Source organism: Branchiostoma floridae, chromosome 4, assembly GCF_000003815.2.
Source record: "Branchiostoma floridae strain S238N-H82 chromosome 4, Bfl_VNyyK, whole genome shotgun sequence".
Taxonomy (NCBI): Eukaryota; Metazoa; Chordata; class Leptocardii; order Amphioxiformes; family Branchiostomatidae; genus Branchiostoma; species Branchiostoma floridae.
This window is the reverse complement of record NC_049982.1, coordinates 1122052-1143932: the sequence shown is the minus strand read 5'-3', so window position 1 is coordinate 1143932 and position 21881 is coordinate 1122052. Positions and strand designations below refer to the sequence as shown.

The following is a 21881-nucleotide window of genomic DNA, read 5'->3' as shown; positions in this document are numbered from 1 at the left end:
ATGTTATTCAGGCAGCAACTATGTGTAAGTCTGACTTAGCACAACAATGGCAGTATTCAGATGGTCCCTTTTCGTAAACATCAGATCTATAAAAGTAACGAGAATTTGAGTGGTAAAAAATCACATAGCTCTGCTACCATACTGAACGCAGGATAAGGCACTCTTGGGTTAAAAGCTCTGTTGCTACATGTACCATGACCCTCTGCATGTAACAAGGTGTCAATCACAGTAAGGAGATAGAATGGAGGTCACATTCTGTTTGAGACTGTAGAGGGAAATATCCAGCGATTGCTTGCAAATGTCGGCCTTCTAGTACAATCCAACCTGCATACGGTAACTTACTTGCTAATTGAGGGTTTTGAAAATGGTCATAGTAGACAGGTTGCCAGAATAGACAAGGTTCTCAAGGCTAGGATACAATCTAAACACCAAAGTTGGCCTCAAGTTGGCAAATGAATGGCCAGGCAATGTTTATGCAGAGTTGGCCCACATTACAGGTTTCACTGCACCTTTCTTTTAAGCTATCGGTCACCTTATCATGATTCCCACAAGTGCACTTTGCTCTGACTTTGAAGAACCAGTGTTTATAAATATTGCTGACCAAGTGTGTAACCGCGAGGGTTTCATCATTGAAGACCTTCTAGACCAAGTATAACATTTGATACTATTGCAGGAATAGGAAGAAAATATCAGGCTAACTTTGAAGACCCATGCAAATCAGTGTGTAAACCACTGTATTTATCACCCAGACTTAGAAATTTTAACCCATTGGACCCAGGCAACCCAGACAGTGTTTAATCATCCAGACTTTAAAGACCCAGGTGACCCAGTGTGCAACCACCAGTATCTAATCACCTAGATTTAGACAACCCACTGGACCCAGGCGACCCAGACCACAATCACCCAGACTTGGACGACCCACTCGACCCAGGCGACCCGGACAGCTGGTTTGGCCCCAGTAGCTGCTGCATGCTGCCCATGGCCTTCCCCACGATGACGTCCATCTGACCCATGAACTCTGACATGGTTGTCTGCAACTCGGCCGCGCCCATCTCCCGAAGCTGCCCGCTAGAGATCAGCGTAACCCGCGGCAACAGCGGGGCGGGGTGGCCGTCGGGGCCCGGGTCTCCCTGCCCGTCCGGGGAAGCATCATCTTCTGGAGGATAATAAATGTCATATTCATTATATGTATGTCAGCTGTAAAAAGTAGGGAAGGTAAAGGTAGTCCCATAGCCTTTTTAACTCAGTAAGGGCAACGGGTTGTCATCTACCGTGCCTAGGACACGGTATTGGAGGGCAGAGCCAAACACTCTCCTTCGACCATTCTACCTCCTCAACCGAAGTCGGGTTCCCATTTTTACACCTAGATAGAGTGAAGAAAGTTACGTTAAGTGCGGCCTTTCCCAGGGCCACAGCATGGATCTCATGGATATCCGATCCAGGATCTTATGGGCCAAACACCTTACCAATTTGCCACTAATGCCATCATACATGTACTTCCCTCCAACAAAATTACATTGTTTAACCAAGGACACCTCACACAGTCAATTTCCCTTACAGAAGTTGATCTGATTCGGAATCCAATAACTCAGTCACAAGGACCACTAAGAACCACAATCAATTTGATGTCTTGTCGCTAGAAAAATATAAGTCTTTGTGTCAACCATTCATACTTACCAGGGAACCTGTTGTCTGTGTTGGAAGGCTGTCCTGTGCCAGCAGGACTTGGGTGGATGTACCGATCATCGGGAGGCTGAGCTGTATGTGTATAACATACATGTACGGACATGTCAGAGAGAGTGTGGAAAAGTTATGTACAAATGTATCACTAATCTCCAAGCACATTTGTTCGAGATGATGTTATGTTAGCAGGAGAAATAATTATGTAGGCGGGTGGAAGAAAACAAAAACTTTTTAAATTTTGAACAAAAACTTTAAATTTTTGCAGTGTTTCAAGGTGAAGAGGTCGTCATGAAAAACATGAACCTAAAACTAGTGCAAAAACTTTGCTTTCATGGTAATTTTTATAGAGGTATGTCTTAGCTAGACTTACACCATTGTACACGTCTTTTTAGGTAAGACCGAAACCCAATCTGTGTACTAGACAAAGAGCCCTGACAAACACCAGGCTGCAGACAAAGGCGCCGGGCAAGTGCAACTGTAACCTAAGAAGGCTTTATAGTCGTTACAAGGATAACAAAATGGCGGCTGCACCATCAAGTTTGGGGACACATTTCAGGGAAGAACTGTCCTGCAGCGTCTGCTTGGAGCTGTTCACCAGGCCCAAGGTGCTGCCCTGTCAGCACACCTTCTGTCTGTCACCATGTCTGGAGAACCTTGCAGGGAGGGGAGGGGCCTTCCAGTGCCCAGTCTGTCGTCAGCAGGTCAGGCTGCCACCCCAGGGGGTCGCAGGTTTACCAGACAACCTCATGGCAGCAAATATGTGTGAGAGGCTGCAAAACCAGGCTACTCTGTCAGGGGAAACAAGGGAACAACCCCAATCTGGAAACAGGTGCAGTTTTCACCCCTCAGAGGAAGTCAAGCTCTACTGTAAACAGTGTAACATGCCAGTTTGTACTGAGTGTTGTGAAGAAAGCCATGATGGACATCCAACCACAGGCCTTAAAAAGGCTGCACAGGAAAAGATGTCTACAGTCCAGGCCTTGATCAATGAGGGGAGGAACATTCTGGAAAGTTACTGCAGCTTCATCAGAGGTCTGAGGGAAAAAGAGAAAAACCTGAATGAACAGAGACAGCAGAGAGACAACGGCATCATTCAGGCCTACAACCAAACGGTGCAGACAATGGTGCACCAACTCACAGAGAGTAAAGACCAACTCTTGTCCCAATCACAACAAAATCACAGCGAGAACTTGGAGAAAATACAGACTGGGAGAGACATAGTTTTGGCAGATGTCAATGAACTGTCTGCTGCCTGTGATCGAGCAGAACATGCAATGCAGCAGGGATGGATCGAGTTTCTCAGTCAGCAAACTGCATTGACAGAGGTGGTAGGAAAGTACAGAGGAAAAGCAGCACCAACTCCTGTACAAACCCAGCCTGCTGTCTTTCAGCCCACAGACACCCCAGTGGCAGTATTGGGACATGTGACAATCCTATCTGCACCAATCATTTCAGCAACTGCAAGAATTAAAATAAATTCTTATGGCAAAGGCAAGGGAAAACGCAAGGAGAGCCTTAAACAAAGGCAAGGGGAGCCCTGGTCTCATGATGAGAGGATGACATTTGGTACATTTTACAAAGGACATTTTTATGGTAACCAAAGGCAAGGAGGGCATCAGTCTCATAATCTGCAGATGACATTTGGTACATCTGGTTCTGGAACAGGAGAGTTCAAGTATCCAAATGGTGTTACAGTGTCGGACGAAGGGGAGATCTTTGTAGCAGAAGGGGGGAACCAGAGAATCCAAGTCTTCACCCTGCAAGGAACATTTGTTCACCAGTTCCCAACAGTTGTGTCAGGTGGACAGAAGATGTGCCCAAATGACGTGACCATGGACGCGGAGGGAAACTTGTGGGTGGTGGGGGAGACAGAGTCTGCTGCGTTTGCTGTGCAGTACAACAAACAGGGCAGGGTGCTGAGGAAGTTTGAACAAAAGAAGATTCAGGCACGCGAGTGGTACCATGGAGTTGCTATGGACATCGTGAGGAACCACATCCTCATCACCAAAGCGACGGCACAAGATTTAGTGAGTAACCTACATGGTGAAGTTTTGGTGTTCAGGCCAGATGGGACAATTGTTCAAACTGTGGGTCAGCTGCAGGGGATGAAGTACTCGCGGTACACCACTGTGGATGGAAAAGGGAATATTCTTGTGTCAGACTGTTACAATCACTGTGTTTTTGTGTACAACGAGGGTGGACAGTTTCTGTTCCAGTTTGGAGGTGAGGGAAGTGGTGAAGGTCAGCTGGGTTATCCCTGTGGCATATATACAGACAGGGCAGGTAACATCATTGTGGCAGACAGTGGAAACAGTCGTGTGGAGATGTTTGACAACACAGGAAGATTCCTCAAACACATTACTACAGACATGGACAACCCATGTGCTGTTGCCATGGCACCACAGGGACAGCTGGTAGTCACAGATATAAAGAACGACAAAGTCTCCATATTTCACAGCTATTAAACTTGAGTCAGGTTATCAGCAAGCTTTACCAGCCTGCTGTCTCTCTGCAAAACTGACCACTACAGAAACAGTGCCATACCCCACATGACCCAATTGATGAACATTTTAACATTCAGGACTGAATGAAAGCGCCTTCTATATTGCTGTGACATGTTACCAGTATATGTAATGATTGTACATTGTACTAGTTCTAACGTCTCGAAGTTTAAAACTATCATGCATCTTGCCAAGCAGTTTGCTTTTAATCATGCTTTCCTTTTAATGTAATTGATAATTTTATTCACCGGTACGTTAATTTCAAAATGATGTTAAGTCCGACATTATTCTAGCCTTCTGGCTGCCACAATTGTTGGATTTTGAGAGTATGTTTTCTTTAATAAAAACCATTCTTTAAGAAAAGTTCTGTATGATGGGATTTCCAATTCACTACTGTCTACTGCCCGGTAACACAATTTTTGGTTTATTCAATTTGGTAAGATCAAAGTGAAACTTCTTCAGCTGTCACATGAAAAATGTGACAGCTTCTCTTAAAGGAGTTAAAATACCAAAAAAAAAAAAAATTGACACAAAGTGTTGTGACCTCTGACCTATGGGGTCGTGACCTCAAGACCTATGACCTACCACGGCTGTGTTGGAGAATGATTTGTGTGAGGATCATGAATGACTCACCACTGTCTGCCTCAGGCAGGAGTTTCCGGGAGAACTCGTCCTGACACATCCTGACCTGGTGCACCAGCAGTCGCACATCGCTGCACAGCTCACGGGTCTCCGTGGCAACCTGGGGTGGGGCAGGGCAGCGGTTAGCAACACCATGTCAAGGTCATAAGGTCCAGTCTAGCTATTAATGCTGGAAACGCATTTATCTTCAAAGAGAACATTGAGCTCATTGAAAAATACCACAACACTTACACATGTACGAGGGGCATTCAATAAGTAATGCCCCTGACCCATTCCCAGTTGTCTGATCTAGATGCAATTTTGCATGTGTAATGAGTCATATCTCTATGGCTTATGTTGCAAAAAACAGCTCTGAACTAATTGTGGTTACTGATTTACTGGTGTTTGAACTGAGTCAGGTGTGAAATGGACCAGGTGTGAAATGGAGCAAGTTGAGTGTCGCGCAGTGATCCGGTTTTTGTATTTGAAAGGACGCACACCAAAGGGGACTTTTTATGAAATGAAAAAAACTTATGGTGATGATGCCCCATCATATGACCTTGTAAAACGCTGGCATCCTGAATTCAAACAAGGTCGGAAGTCTGTGGAAACAGCTCCCAGACCTGGTCGTTCCTCTTCTGCCATTGATGAGGCATCTGTCGGAGGACCAACCTGGGATGTCCTACAAGAACGGTGTCCAGAGCTACATCAAATGATGGGAGAAATGCAAAACTCTGGGTGGTTCTTATGAAGAGAAAGACTAATAACTGTGCCAAGTTTCATTAATCTCCTGCTATGGGAAATGGGTCAGGGACATTACTTATTGAATGCCCCTCGTAGCAAGGCTAGGGGTACAGGCCAAATGCTCAAAACATTGGATCAATATGCACTAAGACGCAATAAGATCCAAACAAACCTGTCGGATGCAGTACCAGTAAAGCTTGTCAATTGTAATATCAGCATCCGGGGGGCTTTCTCCCACGAAACAGCCCTACATCACATCATTTCCTTACGTAGTCTGCACTTATAAACACCATGAAACATGTATTACAATAAGATCCAACAAACCTGTCTGACGCAGTGCCAGGCAGCCTTGTCCTCCATCAGACATCCCTCCACCATGCAGCCTGCTCTAACTTACAAACTCTGGCACAGAATGTGAGTTATGTACTGCTCAGCTAGTAACAGTAAGATCCAAACAAACCTGTCTGACTCGATCCCAGGCAGCCTTGTTCTCCATCAGACATCCCTCCACCATGTAGCCTGCTCTAACTTACATACTCTACAGTACAGAATGTGTGTAACACTTTGAGTTATATTCTACTGTAAAGATCCAAATAAACCTGTCTGACGCAGTGCCAGGCAGCCTTGTCCTCCATCAGACATCCCTCCACCATGCAGCCTGCTCTAACTTACAAACTCTACAGTACAGAATGTGTGTAACACTTTGAGTTATGTACTACTGTAAAGATCCAAACAAACCTGTCTGACGCGGTCCCAGGCAGCCTTGTTCTCCACCACACATCCCTCCACCACCTTTCGCAGCTCATGCTCCTGTAGCACCTGTTGCTTCAGCTGCTCTGCCTGCGCATACACCTGGATAAAACACACAGAGGTGTTAGTACCTGATGCACCTGGAACAAACAGGTGTGATAACAACTGATACACCTGCGACAAACAGGTGTGTTGACACCTGAAACCTGGAACAATAATTACCTAACCTACTTCTTTCTCTGATAAGAGGAAGAGTATGGAAGCTAAACACACTACACTACTAGCCCCCTGCTGTAGCGCTCGCACCTACATGTATGTGTGGCCCCAGGGCTTAGAAGCGGAGATGGGTGCTGGCCTGATGCACCTTCTGATAAGGGAGCTGGGGCTTCTTGTTCAGATGTATTAGCTTTTCTTAGCTTGTTAGTTACATGTACTACATACTCTATGCGCTGTCCATTGTATTGCCTTTTTGCAATACATATAATAGCAAACATGTACATGTATGGGCCCCCTATGTTCAACTGCGCAGGAGAGAACCCTGCATACACACCCTGTGTACATTGTGTAGCTGCATGGCAATTTACGCATTACAGGATAGCATCACAAGATATTTGAATGTCGGTTGAGTACATATAGAATACAACACGGTGTATTCCGCATCACCCAAGGTATCAGACCGACCGCGGGTCGGATCGCCCGACGGCCAAAGGCAATGTTCCAACGTCCGAATCAGGTATTCGAATTGCCAACCGGCCCGCTCGAAACAGTTCGATTTATTCGAATGGAGCCTGTGTGATACGCCTTTCGAACCTGTGCGATACGGAAGCGTACGCCCCGGTCCGGAACACCCATATCGAACGTTTTCACGTCACAGGTATGACATTAAATGGACAGTATTAGTTACCCTGTGCAGTTGCATGGCCAGCTCCTGCATCTCACTCTCCAGCTTGTCTGCATAGGCGTGCTCCGGACCCGTCATGTGTAACCGGGCGTGGCTGTGGTAACGGGCGATCGCCGACGTCATCTTACGCCGCGGGCCCATCAGCTTGATGCCAATCTGAAATGTAAAGGAAAACAATTTTTGAAAATTTGTGTTAACAAAAGTTTTTCCATACATATTTGTCCTAAGAAGTATTGTGAAGTGTTTTTAACTGTAAGACACTGTTATAAACATTGCGCAATTTTACCTTTAGTGTTTGGGCTGTAAGACATACAGCTATGGATTAACAATATGCAGTGTCTGCTAGTAGGGGTTTGTATTGTATTTAACTACATACAAGTCAAGTCAAGTCAAATTTTATTGCACAACAATTGTAAAATGGGCACAATGTAAGGCAAATAATTGTATTAAGACAACTACCTATAAAGTATAATGTAGATTCTAGGCTATGCAATATTGGAAGAAACACAGTGCAATGTGAAACAAATCCAGAATGGTGTGACAGAGAACTTGCTGATAAAATAGGTTTATACATGTAGGTTAATATAGATCTAGTACAAACTACACTCAGGTTCTATCATAACTGTCTAGCCAATTTGCAAACAGATTGATTGATTGATTGATTGTAATGGAAACAGAAGTGTAGTTTTTCCCCCTCACCTCCTTGAGATCATTATCAGTCAGTGTGAGGAACACGTGCAGATCAATGTCCTGGTCCTCAAACACAGGATGGTACTTGGCACACTGGATGTTGTTTAGCAGTTCCATTAGGTCCTTAGGGGGCTGGTAAACCTGTAGTAGTACATGTACAATATGTTGTAGTGATACTTAGTTTTGAGTGAACACAGGGTGGTACTTGGCACACTGGATGTTGTTTAGCAGTTCCATTAGGTCCTTTGGGGGCTGGTAAACCTGTAGTAGTACATGTACATATTGTAGTAGTAAAAGTTAGTTTTGTGTGAACACAGGGTGGGACACACTTGGATGTTGTTCAGAAGCTCCAGTAGGTTATTCAGGAGCTGGTACACCTGCAATAGTAGTACTTTTATACACTAAATTCTACATACAGCTAGATCTGCCAAACAACATGTAGTTGATGATTATGAAGTACATGTACATTGTATAAGTGCTACAAAGGTTGACAAACCTTATGTTACATAAAAGATTCAAACCATGCATCAAACATCATGTCATGGATAAAACATCGCAGTACAAAATCCAGACCATACCTCAGTACTCCCCTCAGTGTCGGGGACAGGTGCGGGGATGTTGGCAGGTAAGGGAGGCAGCACTTCCGGTGGGGGGTCGGGCATGGCGCGGGGGGCCTGAGGGGGCTGCTGGTACACCTGAGGGAGTGAAACAATGTCAGTAAATGCAGGGTTGGACAAGTCCACTAGTCCGATTGTTTGGGCATCATATAGATCAGACATTGTTCCACAAGTGAATACAAGGGACACTACTAGTAGTTAAAAATCAGCATCATTGGTCCTCCTTTAGTGTGGTGGTCACAACTTATAGTGTGGTAGCCTGTTATGCTAAAAGACACCAGCTACATGTAGAACTATTAATTTCCAAGCAGATCCCAAGATGGCATAAGATAGTACCAACCAAACTGGCCAAGGAGTGTAGTCAGAGAAACACACTCCTAAGCCGGCTTCACTTCTCTGCCAGCTTTTGATACTATCTTATGCTACTGTAGGATCTGCTTAGAGATTAAGAACAATGACAGTTCTTGCCTGGTGCCAGGAAGGCTGCTGAGTGGCCGGCTGTTTCTCCTGGTTCAGCCCCAGAGCCTTCTCCAGGTCCCCACTGCTGCTGCTGCTGCTCTTGATGGTCAGGGCATTGGAGAGAGCGAAGGCACACTGTTCATCCAAGGTGTTCGCTGGGTCAGCAGCCTAGAGCAGGATGGCAAGAGACTTCTATTAGCTTATCTGTGATGGTACTAGGGGTGGGTACAGAAAATTCAGGTACTGGTACAGTCAGTGCATTGGAGAGGGCGAAGGCACACTGTTCATCCAGCGTGTTTGCTGGGTCGGCACCCTGGAGCAGCAAGGTGGTCTGCGGTTAGGGTTGTGGACTTACATGTAGGGGCCCTTCCCATTATGAGTGGATCAAACCTATAAGTTTGGTGTTATGCATGTTGTTCTTACTGTACAAAACCAGACTGTCAGTGTGTTGGGCGTTGGAGAGAGCAAAGGCACACTGTTTATCTAGCGTGTTTGCTGGGTCAGCCACCTGGAACAGGATAGCAAGGCGGTATTCTATTAGCATACATCTAGTATATTGTATAGTGTGGTGGCCTGTTACAAATGTACGCTAAAAGACGATGGTCAGGGCATTGGAGAGGGCGAAGGCACACTGTTCATCCAGCGTGTTCGCTGGGTCAGCCGCCTAGAACAGTATAGCAAGGTGGTATTCTATTAGCATAAAAGTATATTGTATAGTGTTGTGGCCTGTTATAAATGCACGCTAAAAGACAATGGTCAGGGCATTGGAGAGAGCGAAGACACACTGTTTGTCCAGCGTGTTTGCTGGGTCAGCACCCTGGAGTAGGATAGCAAGGTGGTCTTCTATTAGCATTATGTCACGTATATTGTATAGTGTGGTGGCCTGTTACAAATGTAAGCTAAAAGACGATGGTCAGGGCGTTGGAGAGAGCGAAGGCACACTGTTCATCCAGGGTGTTAGCTGGGTCAGCCACCTGCAACAGGATAGCAAGAGACTTCTATTAGCTTATCTGTGATGGTACTAGGGGTGGTACTGGTTCAGGTACTGGTACAGTCAAGACGTTGGACAGAGCGAAGGCACACTGTTCATCCAGCGTGTTTGCTGGGTCAGCCGTCTGGAACAGGATAACAGTGGTCTTCTATTAGCTTATCTGTGATGGTACTAGGGGTGGGTACAGAAAATTCAGGTACTGGTGCAGTCAGGGCGTTGGAGAGAGCGAAGTCACACTGTTCATCCAGCGTGTTCACTGGGTCAGCACCCTGGAGCAGCAAGGTGGTCTGTGGTTAGGGTTGTGGACTTACATGTAGGGGCCCTTCCCATTATCAGGAGTGGATCAAACCTATAAGTTTGGTCTTATGCAGGTTGTTCTCACTGTACAAAACCAGACTGTCAGTGTGTTGGGCGTTGGAGAGAGCGAAGGCACACTGTTTATCTAGCGTGTTCGTTGGATCACACCCCTGGAGTAGGATGGCAAGGTGGTCTTCTATTAGCATAAAAGTATATTGTATAGTGCGGTGGCCTGTTACAAACGTACGCTAAAAGACAATGGTCGGGGCGTTGGAGAGAGCGAAGGCACACTGTTCATCCAGCGTGTTCGCTGGGTCAGCAACCTGGAACAGGATAGCAAGGCGGTATTCTATAAGCATACGTCTAGTATATTGTATAGTGTGGTGGCCTGTTACAAATGTACGCTAAAAGACGATGGTCAGGGCGTTAGAGAGAGTGAAGGCACACTGTTCATCTAGCGTGCTAGCTGGGTCAGCCACCTAGAACAGGATAGCAAGGCGGTATTCTATAAGCATACGTCTAGTATATTGTATAGTGTGGTGGCCTGTTACAAATGTACGCTAAAAGACGATGGTCAGGGCATTGGAGAGAGCGAAGGCACACTGTTCATCCAGCGTGTTCGCTGGGTCAGCCACCTAGAACAGGATAGCAAGATGGTCTTCTATTAGCATACGTCAAGCATATTGTATAGTGTGGTCGCCAGGTGTTACAAATGTACGCTAAAAGACAATGGTCAGGGCGTTGGAGAGGGCGAAGGCACACTGTTCATCCAGCGTGTTCGCTGGGTCAGCCACCTTGAACAGGATAGCATGGTGGTCTTCTATTAGCATAAAAGTATATTGTATAGTGTGATGGCCTGTTACAAATGTACGCTAAAAGACAATGGTCAGGGCGTTGGAGAGAGCGAAGGCACACTGTTCATCCAGGGTGTTCGCTGGGTCAGCCACCTAGAACAGGATAGCAAGGTGGTCTTCTATTAGCTTATCTGTGATGGTACTAGGGGTGGGTACAGAAAATTCAGGTACTGGTACAGTCAGGGCATTGGAGAGGGCGAAGGCACACTGTTCATCTAGTGTGTTAGCTGGGTCAGCCGCCTGCAACAGCCTTAGGATAGAAAGGTAGTCTTCTATAAGCAATTATTATTATTAGATTGTATATTGTATAGTGTGGTGGCCTGCTACAAATGTACGCTAAAAGACGATGGTCAGGGCGTTGGAGAGGGTGAAGGCACACTGTTCATCCAGTGTGTTCGCTGGATCAGCCACCCGGAGCAGCAAGGTGGACTGTGGTTAGGGTTATGGACTTACATGTAGGGGCCCTTCCCATTATGAGTGGATCAAACCTATAAGTTTGGTCTTATGCAGGTTGTTCTCACTGTACAAAACCAGACTGTCAGTGTGTTGGGCGTTGGAGAGAGCGAAGGTACACTGTTCGTCTAGCGTGTTCGCTGGATCACCCTCCTAGAGCAGGATGGCAAGATGGTCTTCTATTAGCATAGAAGTATATTGTATATTGCGGTGGCCTGTTACATATGTACGCTAAAAGACGATGGTCAGGGCATTGGAGAGAGCGAAGACACACTGTTTGTCCAGCGTGTCTGCTGGGTCAGCATTTTTGTCAGCACATGTACAAAAAATCACGAAGAAGCTTCTTAGCGGACTTGGAGCAATGGGACGTGCCAGAACCTTTGTTACGGACGAAGTGCTGAAAACCATGTATCAGACACTATTACTGGCTCATCTGGAGTATTGCGCCACAGCATGGCTACCAAGCCTTGCACAAGGCAACAAAACTCTTATGTTTAAATACAGCTGGATAGACTGGTAAACAGGGCTGCAAGGCTCATCACAGGACACAAACTCCGAGACCACGTGACAGTCGACAACTTGAGAGCAGAGGCAGGGATAGACTCTGTGCGTAAACGGACAGAAATTACGACTCTTGTTACTGTCTTTAAGACAATTCATGGAAAGGCGCCGGCGTACTTGGCATCTTTGTTCAAGTGGGAGGCTCCACCAACAATGAGTGTACGCCCTACTCGGTCAGAGGTAAAACGTCTAAGGGACTATGACCCTCACCTACTCTGCTGTCCACCAGCAAGAGTCATTGCATTTCGAAACAGTCTACAGTCCTACGGACCTTTCCTCTGGAATTCACTACCGCTAAAGCAACGGCAATTGCTCAGCCTCAGGACTTTTAAGAAGTTCATTGAGAATTAGAACTTGATCTGGCTGATGCTCCGTAGTCTGGACTTTGATATTGGATAATTTTATTATGTATTGTATATGTGCTATGTGTACTTTGTACTTTTATGTCCAGGATTACCTGGAAAGCAGGCCGAATTCCGGCCTGAGATGTAATTACTGGTAAAATAAATAAAGTGAAAGTGACACTGGAGTAGGATAGCAAGGTGGTCTTCTATTAGCATATTGTATATTGTATAGTGCTGTGGCCTGTTACAAATGTACGCTAAAAGACGATGGTCAGAGCATTGGAGAGGGCAAAGGCACACTGTTCATCCAGCGTGTTCGCTGGATCGGCCGCCTAGAACAGGATAGCAAGGTGGTATTCTATTAGCATAAAAGTATATTGTATGGTGCAGTGGCCTGTTATAAATGCACGCTAAAAGATGATGGTCAGGGCGTTGGAGAGGGTGAAGGCACACTATTCGTCCAGCGTGTTCGCTGGGTCAGCCGTCTGGAACAGGATGGCAAGATGGTCTTCTATTAGCAGTATATTGTATAGTGCAGTGGCCTGTTACAAATGTACGCTAAAAGACGATGGTCAGGGCATTGGAGAGGGCAAAGGCACACTGTTCATCCAGCGTGTTTGCTGGGTCAGCCACCTGGAACAGGATAGCAAGGTGGTATTCTATTAGCATAAATGTATATTGTATATTGTATAGTGTGGTGGCCTGTTATAAATGTACGCTAAAAGACGATGGTCAGGGCGTTGGAGAGAGCGAAGGCACACTGTTCGTCCAGAGTGTGTGCTGGGTCAGCACCCTGGAGCAGGATGGGAGGGTGGACTCGTGGTTAACCTATCAGTGTGGTCTTATCGCATGCAGGTTGTTCTTACTGTACAAAAGCAGTGTGTTATGCCTATTGCGTTGGAGAGGGCGAAGGCACACTGTTCATCCAGCGTGTTCGCTGGGTCGGCCGCCTAGAACAGTATAGCATGGTGGTATTCTATAAGCATAGATTGTATATTGTATATTGTGGTGGCCTGTTACAAATGTACGCTATAAGACGATGGTCAGGGCGTTGGAGAGAGCGAAGGCACAATGTTCATCCAGTGTGTTAGCTGGGTCAGCACCCTGGAGTAGGATAGCAAGATGGTCCTCTATTAACATAAAAGCTTATCTATGATGGTACTATAGGGGTGGGTACTGGTACAGAAAATTCAGGTACGGGTACGGTCCAGGTTAGGACCTGAACCTAATTATCTGTAAAAAGTTGTGCATGGGCGATACTCAAAACAAATGTCCATTTCACTACAATTGGTTTAAAATGGAACTTGATTTAAAAACAGTCTGTTCCTTGAGGTCATTATCAGTGAGTGTGAGAAACACGTGCAGGTCAATGTCCTGGTCCTCAAACACAGGATGGTACTTGGCACACTGGATGTTGTTTAGAAGCTCTATAAGGTCCACTGAGATTATTTGTTAAGTAGGCAAAATAAGCCTCACAGCCAGGGTTGTAGCCAGCCCGAAATCATTTTCCGTCCCCCAACTTTTTACTGAAAATCCTATCGAGCGCCGTAGGCGCGAGATGTCGCGCCGAAGGCGCGACGTTCCTAGGGGGGTCGGGGGGCATGCTCCCCCGGAAAATTTTGAAATCTAGACCCTCTGAAACGCTATTTCCAGCATTTTGAGCTGTTAATACATCTGTTTTGGTAAAAGAAATTACACGAGGGTTTTACGCTGGATTTTATTTAGGAAAGGGGCCGATGCTACCGCCACCGCAGTGATCGCACAGATTGCTGGTATGAGGGTAAGATTGTAAGCGTGTTACACAGCTGCACTTCTATATTGTATAGAATTTACACAGAAAAGAAACAGCACGTTTAGTACAACAAAAATTTATTATGTATCTACGTCCTACGAGAAATATACACAAGCACAATAGCACATACAAGGGATAACGGCGCCCTCACATCGGCGAGAATAAAACATTTTCAACAACGGCCGTTTGCGTCTTACTTAGTTAAGTCGTATCAAAGTTCACGTCGATTCCTACCATCGCCGATGAGAGAAACCGTCGATTAACACAACACACTTCATCTGTCAGTTCATCTTAATGAGGTAAGTAGCATTTTAACACTTTACAAAGATTGGAAACATAGACGGCGAGTCGGCGAGCATGTACAACGAACCACTTGAAAGAATCGCCCACGGTTTGATCCGGCGCGGTCCTATTATAGCGGGGTGGGATCCCTCCCCGGAACAGCCAGATTTTCCCGGGAATCTCCTTATATGGGGAGCGGGGTTGATCACATAGGCTCTTACTATTAGTTGCGTCATTTCTTTTTCAGCGCGGAAAATAAAATCAATTCTCTCTGACACATTTCTAGAGCAAGGGCGGGTCGCGTTCCCAAATTTCCTGTTCTAAATTTGAAGCTCTTTGGTTCGGCAAGGTAAAGTACAAGCCACCGTAAGTTTGTATGTAAAACCCGGGCATTTCCTTTCGGGGCCGGGGCAAGCCTCGTCATGTGGCCCCGCCCACCATGAGACCGTCGGCTTCCTTGTTGCAAAGGCAGTGCACCTTTTCGCCGACTTCATCAAAGGCCGCGGCTGTTGGTTAGAGTTTCAAACAGTCGTGTGACAGTTGACAGCGAACTTCGTATGCTACGTGATTATTCCTTGCACTTTCCCACAGCGGTGCTTCTACAAAATATTTATCAGACTGTAACCCACATGTTTTATAGAATAGAATCTGATGCGGAACAATGGTTTTGCCGGGTATTTTTCTTGAAACATGTCCGTTGGTATATCGTCTGACAGCAAAGCGGCAACTTAGGGATGTAAGACCGTCAAAAACAGTCGCACGGCACAGCGGCTAACGGCGCATCGAAGATACTAGCGCTATAAATAAGAGCTTCAACTTCGGATGGCAAACCGGACAATAGTTAACGTTACTGTTGAGCTGAGTAAAGTTTGTTGATTACGAGTTTTTAGTTGACTTTGACGCTTTGACTTGAAATATTGTTATGTCAAACTGAAAAGAAGTTAAGTGACTGCTACTATTATCGTAGATATGGCCCTAAAAACCTGATAAAATAAGCCTTCTGAATAGCCTGAAATGCGGACCCCTGCCCCGGCGCTGTGAAAAAATCCTTTTAATTTTTGGAGATCTTTGCACGATTTTTAGTTTTTGTTGTATCTTTACATATCGATTTTCTCCGTCACAGAGGACGGAATGGGCAAAATATTTTTCCGTCCCCAGCTGCAAAATTCCGTCAAAGGACGGAAGGACGGGCGCTGGCTACAACCCTGCTCACAGCCTTCCGCTGCTGCTGCTGCTCTTGATGGCCAGGGCTTTGAGGAGAGTGAAGGCACAAACAAACAAACAAACAAACAAACCTCCTGGCGTCCCCCTGAGCTGTCCAGGTCGTGTTCGCTGACGATGATTGGGGAGATGACATCGCGGAATCGGATTTCACCCTCCTCCCGCTCCCCGGCCCACAAACAAAGAAATAAACAAAAACAAACAAACCTCCTGGCGTCCCCCTGAGCTGTCCAGGTCGTGTTCGCTGACGATGATTGGGGAGATGACATCACGGAATCGGATTTCACCCTCCTCCCGCTCCCCGGCCCACAAACAAACAAAGAAATAAACAAAAACAAACAAACCTCCTGGCGTCCCCCTGAGCTGTCCAGGTCGTGTTCGCTGACGTTGATTGGGGAGATGACATCGCGGAATCGGATTTCACCCTCCTCCCGCTCCCCGGCCCACAAACAAACAAAGAAATAAACAAAAACAAACAAACCTCCTGGCGTCCCCCTGAGCTGTCCAGGTCATGTTCGCTGACGTTGATGGGGGAGATTACGTCACGGAATCGGATTTCACCCTCCTCCCGTTCCCCGGCCCACTCGTCCTGGAACGTGACATAACCGCTGGGCACGCCCGGGCTGCTTGGCACCGCGGGGGTCTGCGCCGCGGGTTTGGTGGACGGAGGCTGGGACGCCTTACCCTTCTGTAGGTGTAGACAGGAATGAATGGATGAATGAAATAGGGATCAATAGAGAGCACTTCTCCATCATCCCCACCGCTTGTCCTGGTACATCACATAACCACTGGGCACAACCAGACTGCACAGGCTTCTGGACCATAGGTTTGGTGGATGGGGGGTGGGGCTGATGACACATACTACCCTTCTGTGAAAGTAGACCAACCAAACAACTTTTTGTATAACAAATAACAGATAGACAAGCCTAAAGTCTACAAATTAAAATATTACCAATGCCTGGCTAAAAGCTTTGAAAGCTTTTAGCCAGGCATGCGTCCAGGCGCCTTAAAAAGTTAATAAGAAATTAGACATTGTTGGCTTTAATTTTTCTTTGATAGCTTGAAGGCAAATTTGGAAAACAACTTCATTGTAGAGCTACATGTAAGTGTGAATGTGGTTAACCTGCTGAGGTTGGACAGGAATTCCCGTCTTGTAAGCTAAGTGTGAATGTTAGTTACCAGTGTTGAGGTTGGACAGGAATTCCTGTCTTGTAAGCTAAGTGTGGATGTTAGTTACCTGTTGAGGTTGGACAGGAATTCCCGTCTTGTAAGCTAAGTGTGGATGTTAGTTACCTGTTGAGGTTGGACAGGTATTCCCGTCTTGTAAGCTAAGTGTGGATGTTAGTTACCTGTTGAGGTTGGACAGGAATCCCAGTCTTGTAAGCTAGGTGCAGATGTTAGTTACCTGTTGAGGTTGGACAGGAATCCCAGTCTTGTAAGCTAGGTGCAGATGTTAGTTACCTGTTGAGGTTGGACAGGAATTCCCGTCTTGTAAGCTACGTGTGGATGTTAGTTACCTGCTGAGGTTGGACAGGAATACCCGTCTTGCGGGCGAACTCGGCGGGCCCGTCCCGTATGCTGGGTGTCCGGCGGGCGCGCGAGCTGCGGTGGTGGTGGCTGCGGGGAGGCTTCCTGTGACCCCTGAACTCGTCGGAGGAGCTGAGGTCATCGTTATTGTCACCCAATCCTGGCGCAGCACGGAGACTTGTGCCGGGCTGCGCGGTGAATGTGTCGATCAGCCCCACAATCTTGGAGTGGCCGTTGATGAGGGCCAGCATGCGCGGAGTGTCCCCATTGTAGCTCTGCGAATTCACAGTTTTGATCTTATTCAAATTGATGTTATTCACATATTTTGATGAGCATTGGGCAGGATGCACATAATTTTCTATATACTTAAAGTATGTAAAGCTATTTAAAACATAAATATAAAACAAGAGTAAAAACGTGATGTCGACACACACACACACACATGCATGCATGCATACATAAATACGAAATGGGTAACAGAAATTTTAAGTAAATGTGAACAAAACAAGTTACTGTTGTATCAATTAAAAGAAACTAGCTGTGCAATGAATGAATGAAAACGGGGACTATCTCAAAGATATTCTGCGATGCAGACTCTTGTAGCAGTAAAGAATATAATGTATGCAATGGTGTCATTGAGTTGCTGTAGGCCTAATATATTGGAGAGAGATCAGCGTGCAAAATACCCACTTGCACATTGCAACCACTTTTTGCTTGGTGCAACTTACTTTTAGACTCAGGTTGCACAGGGCGCAACGTAGATTTTGTGCCCGAGAACTCGATTTTGTTGTCAATTTACTTGGAAGAAATAAATGGACTGAGGCAGCTCCATTTCATATAGCCAATCATGTCAGTAATTGCTGAATATGATAGTAAAAGGTTATGATGTATGTATGTATTGTACCTTTTTTTTCAGAAAATAAAGAATTGTAGGTGGTGCAACTTGAAATTCAGTTGTGCAACCTAGTTTTTTCTCCATGTTGCACACTGAGCAACCTGGCTCAGAAAAATATTTTGTACACTGGAGATGATACCTGTGCGTTGACGTTGGCTCCGTGATCAAGCAGCGTCTGTACGATGATCTCGTGACCCTCCCCTGCAGCCAGGCACAGCGGTGTGAGACCCAGGGTCGGCTCGCGGGACTCTGTGTCTGCCCCCTCCTCCAACAGGAACTTCACCTGTTTGTTTGGGCAAAATGTACATTAACGATTTTATATCAATTTCACCTATGGAACCTTTATCAAGAAGGCAATTATACTTGTGGGTACATGTACACTGTTACCAAAAAAAGTCAATACAGAACTCACACAGATTTGAATACATCAGGCCATGCCAGTAAATTCAAATGGGCCCTTAAAGCTTGTAGCTTTGCTACCCAGAATTGGCATATTCAAAAGTAGAAACTTAGACTAAAAAGTAGAAGTTTACTCAAGTAAATTTTCATTCCTTTAAGCTTTATTAAGCCCTTGTTTAAGTAGAATGAATGAATGCAGAAAACAGAAACTTCACCATGCCCTTACCATGTTCTGGTGCCCAGCGTTAGTGGCATGGAACAGTGCCGACCAGCCTCTCCTGTCCATCCCCGTGAGATAAAAAACAATCTTCACCATACTCTAACTAACTAGTCTAAGTCTCACCATGTTCTGGTGCCCTGCGTTGGTGGCATGGAACAGTGCAGACCAGCCTCTTCTGTCCTTCCCCGTGAGATAAAAAACAAACTTCACCATACTCTAAGTCTCACCATGTTCTGGTGTCCAGCGTTAGTTGCGTGGAACAGTGCTGACCAGCCTCTCCGGTCCTTTCCCGTGAGGTCAGCGCCCTGCTGCAACAAGAAGTACGCCACGCTTTCGTTCCCACAGCTAGCGGCAAGGATCAGCGGCGTCTGGCCCTTTGAATTTATAAAGGAAAGAATTTTTAATCACATAACTTCCTTAAAACCTTTGCAGTCAGTTGGGTGAATTGAACACTCTTTTACATACATATATTTATTGATACGCACACTTAATAAAACTAAGTATCTTTTAAAAATTACTTACTATAAACATATTACACATAGGGGTGGGCACTGGTATGTTGTACAAAATCGTTTTTTCTTGTTGGAGTGATTTGTCCGGTCCAGAAAAACTGGATGTTGGTCCGATCAGAAAATGAACAGATTAAACTGACACGGCAGGTGTTCACGTGTTATTGGTCCAAGAAAATTACAAGAGTGAAGTAGAGGAGAGTTGATAGTCAAACTTGGTCTAACTTAACAGACTTGTTTATGTGAAGATATGATACTCCACCAACAGATTCCTTTGTAGCGATATGGACCATTGTTTTGAGTACCATCCATTCACATACAGGTTTAGGTCCGGACCTGATCCTCTGGACCTGGACTGTACCTGGGCCTGAATTTCTCTACTAGTACCCACCCCTAATTACATAGAAAAAACGACAAAAAGATAAAATGATGACCAAAATTTTAGCAAAATTCATAGCAGTGTTTAGCTGTTTAAGACTTTGACAAAGTACAGAAAGGATGAGTCTCTATACTATCTAGGAAGTGACTCTGTGTCTAACTTGCTCTTAACAAATGTCCAACCTTTGCAGACTTCAGGTTGACGTCCACCCCAGCGTCCAGCAGCAGGTTAACAATGTTGTCATGTCCGATGTAACACGCATACATCAGTGGCGTCCAGCTACCGTGGTTCTTCTTATCCAGGTCCTGCTTCCCAGATTGGACAATGGCACGTACCTAAAACAGTCACAGAATGGAACCCATTACTACAAGTTAGCACAACACCTAGTAAAAGCCAAGACAACAGAACATTTCAAAGTTTGGGTGGCCAAGAACTTATAATGGCTCCCCTAGCTCTAAGCAGCTGTAAAAGAAAGGGGATTATATCTAGTGTGGCATTGTATATCATCACCACTGTTGTTGTTTTTTGTTGTTGCCATGTACCGTTTTTTGTTTATTTGCTTATTTGTTTGCACCACCATCACTAGACACACAAGGGTAAGGTCTCTAACTTTGTTCCTGAACATTGTGCCGTACAGTTTTGTTTTTGCTGACCTTTTTTTAAACCTTGATACATCTTCAGCCTAAGCCGCTTTTCAAGATTTTAACTTAAGGATGGTGGAGGTCAGAGGTCTTGCCTTTGCAATAGTTAATATACACAGAAAGAATACAATTCAAGTTTTTCAACATTTCATAATCAAAAAAGTCGACATAATATCAGTCCATCTTCTCAAAGTCCATAGTTTCTTGTCGTGCCATGTTCAAATCAAAAAGAAACTTGTCTACCTTTTGTTTATTATTCTATAGAAAAGAGTTGTGTAGAAGTACAATGTACCGTATCATACTGTCCGATGGAGGATGCGGTGTGCAGGTCGATGGGGATGGGGTCGAACCCGTCGGTGTCCGTGTTGAGGGAGCCCCACCCGCGCCACATGGAGAGGCTGCGGTCCAGCAGCTCATTCTCACTGGCCTCATCACTGGCCTCGTAGGGATACTCCACGTGTTCTGTGCAACTCATCCTGAATGGACTCTACACCTGCATGTAACACGATCTGCGGATTGGTCCCTACACGTACATCTGTGATTGGTGCCTACACGTGCATGTAACCTGATCTGTGGATTGGTCCCTACACATACATGGATGTAACCCGATCTGTGATGTGATTGGACTCTACACGAGCATGTAACCTGATCTGTGGATTGGTCCTTACAAGTGCATGAAATCTGATCTGTGGATTGGTGCCTACACGAGCATGTAACCTGAGCTGTGGATTGGTCCCTACACGTGCATGTAACCCAAGCTGTGGATTGGTCCTCACAGGATTTATAGCTGTGCTTCAACTGGCAGTCTGGGAAGATGTAAAACCTGCAAAACAGAAGGAAGTCAGAGCTAGTAATTGATAGAGCTGTGACCCAAAGCCAACTTTTAAAGAAACAACTTCAGACATTCGTTATCATTTCTCCTTTCATTCTTTTGCAAAAATGTACAGTAGAAAAGCAAACATGTGTCGCACTGAAACTTGGTGTTACTTCTAGAATTTTGGCAATCCATAAGTTATTCAACGTTACGGAGCAAAAGGTTTCTTTACCCCATAAATTATTACTTATTTGTTAGTAATATACGTGAGCCATACATACAGTATTCCTGCATACCCTATACACGATTTTCTTTACTCTAACAACTTCTAAAAGCAATGCGCCAATGAGTCACCCCCTCGCCTCCAGCCGCACATTTCCTGCCGCCCACCTTCCCTGCCGCACTACCGTTAATCCGGGCACATACCTGGACATACCTGACTGACTATCAATCAAACTCAGGTCTTTTGTCGGCGGCACAAAAATTCTCAGACATGAAACCACCTTTCCGCACTGCGGTAAACGACTTATACAAATCCCTCGACACCTGGAAACTTACCTCATACACAAATTTGCTTCTTATTAATTAAAAACTATGAAAACTCCGTCATAATTGCCATAATTATCGCGTTTTTAATCAATAACACCAAAGCGGGCTCCATACATACCTGATCGCCTGCCATGTTGTGCCGCGGTGGATGACGGGTAAATGATATGACCTTTGACTGTTGACCTCC

At 45.5% G+C, this 21881-nt stretch overlaps 1 protein-coding gene across 1 annotated transcript; it reads right to left on the bottom strand.

Moving 5' to 3' along the window:
• Positions 1-652: 652 nt before the first annotated feature.
• Positions 653-21016, bottom strand: LOC118412919 (ankyrin repeat and SAM domain-containing protein 3-like). Its single transcript, XM_035815977.1, has 15 exons — positions 20624-21016; positions 19873-20025; positions 19030-19176; positions 18323-18466; positions 17279-17563; positions 16243-16449; positions 8976-9134; positions 8469-8585; positions 8086-8151; positions 7900-8031; positions 7204-7356; positions 6288-6401; positions 4818-4926; positions 1678-1758; positions 653-1156 (listed from the first exon to the last, which is right to left on the bottom strand). The coding sequence occupies exons 1-15, from the start codon at positions 20804-20806 to the stop codon at positions 900-902; spliced, it is 2307 nt and encodes a 768-aa protein (XP_035671870.1). The 5' UTR covers positions 20807-21016; the 3' UTR covers positions 653-899.
• Positions 21017-21881: the final 865 nt, after the last annotated feature.

What these genes read in the sequence shown, in the direction of transcription:
- LOC118412919 (XM_035815977.1), bottom strand. Translation starts at nt 20,806, where the DNA reads ATGAGTTGCACAGAACACGTGGAGTATCCCTACGAGGCCAGTGATGAG. An exon ending in CTGATAATGATCTCAAGGAG is followed by an intron (nt 7,357 to 7,899) that starts GTGAGGGGGAAA and finishes TTTACATTTCAG; the next exon opens with ATTGGCATCAAGCTGATGGG. An exon ending in CCTGGGACCGCGTCAGACAG is followed by an intron (nt 4,927 to 6,287) that starts GTTTGTTTGGAT and finishes GCCCCACCCCAG; the next exon opens with GTTGCCACGGAGACCCGTGA.